We start from the raw sequence: 7040 nt of genomic DNA, 5'->3' as shown, positions 1-7040 counted from the left end.
ACATAGGCACGCTGAGCGTGCAGGAGTTATTTTTTCAATTTATGGGGTGGCTTGGGGTGAAACTGGGTGATTGTCCTGTTGGGATGGTTTATACCATGGGTTGAGCCATTTGTGTATGGCGGCCCACGGAGTCACTTTTTTGCACAAAATTTGCTTGCAAACAAAATAACTTTTACGTGCATTTTGATACATCAGAACTGTTTTATTCAATACGTAAATTTTCGTCATTTAATTGAAAAACACAAACTAATTCAACATCAAAATGTCACAAAATGGCACGTTCTTATTCTGTTTAAGCGGTTATTTTGTTTCTAGCTTTGTAGCAACCGTAACGTGTTACTTTTGGTTGTTACGGAATACTTTTGGATTTTTGCCAAACACTGAAACATGATATTGTTGTTTTTCTCACTTTCGTAACCATTTTCGAGCGACCGTGAAAGGCAAACTTTTTTCCGCGTTTTTTCAAGGGTAAAACATTCAAGTTTGACTAGACAAACCGTCGCGTTTTTCAACTGAACCAATTCACGTTTGTGGCGTCAACATGTCAAGTTTGACAGCTCCGCCGGTGTGTTTCTGCACATGAAACAATGGTTTTGAAAACTTTTGCGTCGACTTTCTATATTGCTTCAATGAATGTCGACAGAAAAGTGAGTCTTTACATTTCTGGCAATTGTTGTGACAGCGATCAGCGATTGTTTATTTATTTATTTTTATTTTGAGAGTATTTTTTACGTTAATCAACGTTAATTGGTTTACTTGTAAAACGCGACAGTTCGTCTGGACAAACTTGAATGTTTTACACGTGAGAAAACGCAGAAAAAAGTTTGTTCTGCACGGTCGCTCGAAAATGGTAACATGAGACCTTTGTTTTTTAAAAACGAACGTAACACGATAGCCTTGTTTTTCTCGAAAAAGCCACGTTTCCATACAGACATTGAACGAAAAGTACTATAATAAACGAAGTAATAAACGCATCAAATCAAAAACCACTTTCTTCGGGAAAGTTCTTTCAAGCGCAGTATACCTGGAGTCATTGTTTCCTGTCAGAACTGTTCAACAAGGATTTTCTTTCATTTACAACCTAAATTCTATTCAACAAACAAGAACTAATTGAGATATCAAACTGTCACGGAATGGCACGCTCTTGTTCTGTTTTTGCTATCGATTGTAGTTGCTTTTAACAGCAAAGTTAATACTTGTACCGGTTCATTAAATATTTGAACGAGATGTTTTACAGTTGATTTCAGTTTACTTTGGCCGCCCGCTTTGCGAAGTTTGTTGGGAAATTGGAAACTTTCTTATGAAGTTGCCAATTACGTTGCGAGTTTGCGAATCAAATTGCGAACTTCGATAAGTTCCCAACTTCGGCCCGACTGAACTTTCGAAGTTTTGGTAGTTGAGGAGAAACAAGACATGTTGCTCGAAAGTCATGGCGATTTCTGAACTCGAAGATTTTAGAGCTTGTCAAGGAAAGTTGAAGTAGCTTGAAGTGCAAGACAACGTTTCGCATCAGCGATCACACAAGTGATTTGGCGATAAATAAATTTTATGCAGGTAGAAATTTGGTCAAATTTTAACTTTTTTGTATGAAAAAACATATTTAACGATTTCTGTGAGGCATAATCTTCACTGTCTTCAATTTCAAGTCTTCTGCGTTTGTAAACTGGATGAAACTGGATGGTTTATTGATTTTAATCGAAGCCGACGCGACGCGACAGACTTATTTGTTCGAGACAACATGTTTACGGCTCGCTGAACATAAAAGTTTTTTATCTTTATGACATTTGTTTCCAACAGTTTAGCGTAGCAAAGCCCTTTTTGATAACATAATTATAGAAGGTTTTATTAATTTCGGGCCGAAGTTGGGAACTTTGTATCGAAGCTCACAATTTGATTCACAAACTCGCAACCTATTTGGCAACTTCATAACAAACTTTCCAATTTCCCAACGAACTTCGCAAAGCGGACGGCAAAAGTAATGACAACATTATTGTGCAAATGTTATATGTTATTTTTACTACGGTCAGGAAAGCTAGCCTCTCCAAACGTACGCTCGAATAAGACGAATATCAAGTTATTGTTGGGCCTTTTGCTCACGGCGTGTGTGTTGTAAGCAGGCGGGCGTTACGAAAAACGTTTTTAATCCAGGGTTAAATCACAACTCACCGATTCCGCCTCCTTCTAATCTAAAAACTTCGAACGAAATTGCTGACTACGTCAGTTTGCTTCCCCTTTATAAACTACAATTTGATTGGTTCCGATAGTACCTGAAATCTGATTGGTGTGACAAACCCACATACTTCACTGATTACAGGTCCATCGCGCCGACTAAAGAGCTATTTTGAAAAAATAACTCAATAATAATGTTAATTTGTTTCCATAATATACTGACAGTACCAGTTGGTAATCATTAATAATTTGTTTAAAATTTGTAGGAGACTGAGAGATTTTGATGAGGCAATTACTACATCAAAACGTGAAAAGGTAACTACCGGGTAAAGTTTTATTGGATCATGCTCACTACTTATAGTCTCATCTGATATGTGGGTCGATATATCGGTTTGATAGTTGACGGACATAACAGTCAAGCATTGGCCAATATTTGGGTGGTAGTTGGTCCACACTCGGCTGATAGTTGGCCATCACTTGGCTGATAATATATTGATTTATTGACTGACTATCGATAGAGTGTCGACTGACTATCAAGAGTCAGTTGAAAGTCAGCAGAAATGCAGTTGACCGATAGTCTACCTACACTTCCAGGGCCGATAATAAAACCCTATATCAACCGAGTATCGACTGAGCGTTGACTGACTATCTGCCTACTATCAGTTGATGTGTTAAGCGACTGTCAACTGTATCAACTGACATATTGGACAAGATTACCCATAGTAAACATGATCCATTTTCTAAGTGCACATGTCTGTTGACATTATACCTAAAATCTTTATAATAAATATTGCCTTACTACTCTAGGGGCTTATTTAAAACTCCCTTGGAAACCTGCTGTTTTTTTGAGACCCGCTGTTTAATTGAGAAAATGCAGTACTGTGTTTAATTTTAAACTGATTATCCTGGAGGTGAATAATTATTAATGTTTGGGTAAAATTTTGATATCAGGAATCCTTAACTACAAAGCTGGAGTCACTGAACAAGGGAAACATGCAACTCAAACATAAATATGAAGAGTTGAAGGCCATGAGTATTCCAAAGGATGAGCTGATTGCGAAGCTGGAGAATGAGATGAGAGAACTGTCAGGTTTTGTGGAAAAAACAATCAAGGTACTTATTATTATAGATGATCACACAAGCTAAGGAGGAAGCTAACAAAAGCTCAGTGCATACAGGTTCAAAGTCGAGTTAAATGAGGTGTAGGTAAGCGTTGGGCCAAGTGGCCCCTACTTTCTGGAGTTTATCCCGGTTTCTGTAGCATTAAGTGGCTAGGAGTGTTTTTTCTCCCCCTGGATGGGATGCTAGTCCATTGCGGGGTTCCCCCAGCAGTGAATTTGCCGGTAACAATTCATACACCTGGGTGGAGAGAGGCACAATGAGAGTAGTGTCTTGCCCAAGAACACAACACAGTGACCCCAGCCAGGATTCGAACACGCAACGTTCAATCCGGGGTCCAGCGTGCTAACCATTAGGCCATGGCGCCTCCCACAACTGAATGAGATGTGCCATGACCTAATAGATAGAACAATGGACTCTAGAACAAGTAGTCCACGTTCAAGCCCTGCTAGGCTTACTGGGTTGTGTTCTTGGGAATGACACTTAAATTACTCTGACTCACAGTGCCCAGCCCTCTTCACCAAGTTTTACAAATGGCTACTGGAATTATTGTTGGCCAGGACAACCTGACAGAATGCTGGGAAGTAACCTGCAATGGAAACATATCATTCAGGGGGAGTAGCAATGTTGGAGCCATAACTAAAGCATTCAATTTAATAATGGAGCCCAAGATTAAGCTGTACTGTTAAATTCTGACTTTTGCAGGAAAAGGCAGAAGCTGAAGGGAACAGTAAACGAGATAAGGAGCTTCTTCAAAGGGTGAGAATGTGTACCTAGGGCAGTGCTGTGCAAACAGTGCTGGCAGTGTAGTGAACTGTTGTGTAGTGTGGCATGCTGTGGTGTTGTTAAAAAATGTACGTTGGTGCTTAAAATTCTCTTATTTGACGCATTATTACCATGAAGAGTGGTTACTGCAGTATAAGTTAATCTTATTTAGTTTCAATACATTTTTGTTCTGGCTAAGTTTAATGTTTTTCTACAGATGTTGGTGGAATATGATGTTTTAGCCAGGGATCACCAGGATTTGATGGTAATTAAGTTATATATTATTATAATAAGCATATGTCAGATGTGAAAATGTTAGTATTTATTTATTTATGACAGGAATGAAAGGCAGCATATGGCAAAGTAGTTTAGGCTACTGTATTTTAAATTCTAATGGTCCCTGGTTGGAATCTGCCGCCATGCCCATAGCCGAACCTGTTCTTGGTAATCCTGAGTGATAAACTCCTCCTCCTTGCTACATAAATAGCCAACTGGTATGCCGCATCCCTGACAAGTTGGGACCCTCCGCAAGTTTTGTGATTTTTTGTTTCTGAATTGCACCTACCTCTATTCACATATGAATCATTTCATGAATATACTTCACATCATTTCACTCCTCTCACGGAAATTAATAAAATTTATAAACTCACAATAATTGACCTTGTTTAAAATGATTGGCTTCATAGTTCAGTTGGTAGAGCATTGCACAGGTATCGCAGAGGTCCCAAATTTGAATCTTGTTGAAGCGCTGCAATTTATTCCAGGCTTCTTTAATTTCCAATTACTTAGGTCGAGAAATTTACTGCCATCTGTGAGGGTCATTTCTCATTTACATTTACATTTGTAGTTCATATCTCAATTATTTCATATACTTCAAATCATTTGTTCAAACATTTAGGAGTATTAACTGGACCATATTGCACTCACAAGTTTTTCCTTGTGTTTATTTTGGCTTAATTCCTCTAAAGCTATACATGATAAACTTGACCTGTCACAAAGTGAAATGACAAGCCTAAGAGAGTGAGTGTTTAGTCTGTATTTAAGTATTTTTAAGAAATATTAACATCTAGAAACAGAAACATGCACTGTATGTTTTTATGTACATGTACAATGTTTACATTTACCGTTATGATTGGATTTAGCGCCCTCCTTCCAATTGGCGCCCCCTTCGGGGGTGTTACCTGTGATAGACTAGCATCCCATCCAGGAATGTGACAGGATGTAATACGCCTAAAGTTGCTTTATAGAACAGTAACTGGAATCAAGTGGTAAAAGTTAAGTCACCTCATCTAAGCATTTGGATCAGAACACACAATCTTCCAACCTAAAACACCTGATAGTGTGTGCAAGGCACCCTGATTCTTGTTTTCGTTGTATTTCTGCCACAAGATCATGGTTGATACTATTCCTTATATATACTTTTTCTTCAGGACCATTTCAAAACTTGTCCACAGAAATAACATTTTGGAAGCATCTGCAAAAGAAAATCTTATCCGGGAGAGCAGGTTTGTAAAGAGTAGTATAAGTTTTTGGCTGCATGCTGAACACTAATTAGATGCGTGTTCTTCATGACAGGCATCACAAAGTGTCCTCATTAATAAAATTTTACCAAAACACACCAAATTCTGTCAAATGTGAAGTAATATGGAATTAAAGGAAATGTCAAATAACACAGTCAAACATTAAGTACTCATTAAACAATACTTACGTTAAATCCTGGACATAAGTGATAGTTGAGGCAGCATGCTTATTTTCTTGATAACATGATATATCCAAGTCCAATCTTTTTGCTTGTATGTGACCAGCAGTAATAATATTGTACGTTATACAATTGTCGTGCAAAATCGCATAATATAAAATTTTGCTTGTTTATGCTACACTCAGGACTAGGAGCTGGTAGTAGACGTGCAGATAAATATATCTAGAGCTTGGTAAAAAAAAATTCAAGGATGTTCAATGATCTTTCAAAAATTTTCAAGATTCTTGCAGGATCTTGCGAATATTCTTAATGTTCCTACAGAGAATTGAAACTAGAACCTGCTTTGGGGTAAAATACCCATCAAATACTAAAAGGATCATTAAGGCCGATTTACACGGTACGATTTTGTCGCATGCGACATCGCTTATGACAGGCCTTCGACACGACTTAGAAGTTGTACACGAAACAATTCGTGTCGCAATCCTATCGTAAGCATGTCGCAGGCAAATCGCATCCCTCAATATCGTAACGAAAACATAAAAAAATACAAAGATCTTTTCAAGGATCTTTGCTGAGACCTTTGTCATGAACTATGCAAGTTCATCATTGTATAAACTTGATCTCATAAGATCTTACAAAGATCCTGCATTCTTAAAAGATCGTTATTTTTTAGGTTATTTGGTATGTTGACTAAATATATTGATGTACAGATACCAGTATATCCAGATGTTTCTAGTAGCTGATAGTGCCCTTTGCCATTATTTTGTTTGGTCTACACAGACGCGTAGAACAACCCACGAGCAAAAACAAACCGGTTACTGGACGAAAAACGTGGGACCAGTCCACCCCATTAAAGAAACGAGGCCACCATCCTCAATATCAGCTCAGCTCTTACACCGCCGCGGACTCAGGGAGAGACACCCTGGGTTCTGAGTTGGGAAGCTATCAACCACATGACAGTACACTAGCCACACCCAGGATGTTGTCACATTCTGTCACACCAGCTGTACCAGATGCGACAAAAGCATCAACATCTTCTGGAAGGAGACAGCTGGATTTCTCATGTATAGTGGGTAAGTCAAAGGCAGAATGTTTAATATGCATGCTATCCCGGGGGGGGGGGGACTCCTATATGAAACAGACGGGGATACTCGTCGGAAATTTGAAAAAGAACCCCTAAAGGAGACCAATCTGGGTGTGGGTGAAGCTTTTTTTGACCCCTAAAAGATACCAAAAAAACTAAGTGTGGAATTTTATATTTGTATATTTCTTCGTGTGTAACCCGAGG

At 38.5% G+C, this 7040-nt stretch overlaps 1 protein-coding gene and 1 long non-coding RNA gene across 2 annotated transcripts; both read left to right on the top strand.

Annotated features, from left to right (window-relative positions):
* The first annotated feature begins 2365 nt into the window (after positions 1-2365).
* LOC144639580 (uncharacterized) lies at positions 2366-4400 on the top strand. Its single transcript, XR_013568175.1, has 4 exons — positions 2366-2484; positions 3121-3282; positions 3994-4047; positions 4271-4400. It is a non-coding gene; the product is annotated as an uncharacterized LOC144639580 (long non-coding RNA).
* A 614-nt stretch (positions 4401-5014) lies between these two features.
* Positions 5015-6825, top strand: LOC144639579 (uncharacterized; the record flags this gene model as incomplete). Its single annotated transcript, XM_078498866.1, has 3 exons — positions 5015-5073; positions 5484-5558; positions 6533-6825. Coding segments are annotated over exons 1-3 (385 nt in total), but the record flags the coding sequence as incomplete, so codon positions are not given.
* Between the last annotated feature and the right edge of the window lie 215 nt (positions 6826-7040).

The sequence above is a fragment of the Oculina patagonica genome, unplaced genomic scaffold, assembly GCF_052425735.1.
Source record: "Oculina patagonica isolate OP01 unplaced genomic scaffold, crgOcupat unplaced1080, whole genome shotgun sequence".
NCBI classification, from domain to species: Eukaryota; Metazoa; Cnidaria; class Anthozoa; order Scleractinia; family Oculinidae; genus Oculina; species Oculina patagonica.
This window is presented reverse-complemented; position numbering and strand designations above follow the sequence as displayed.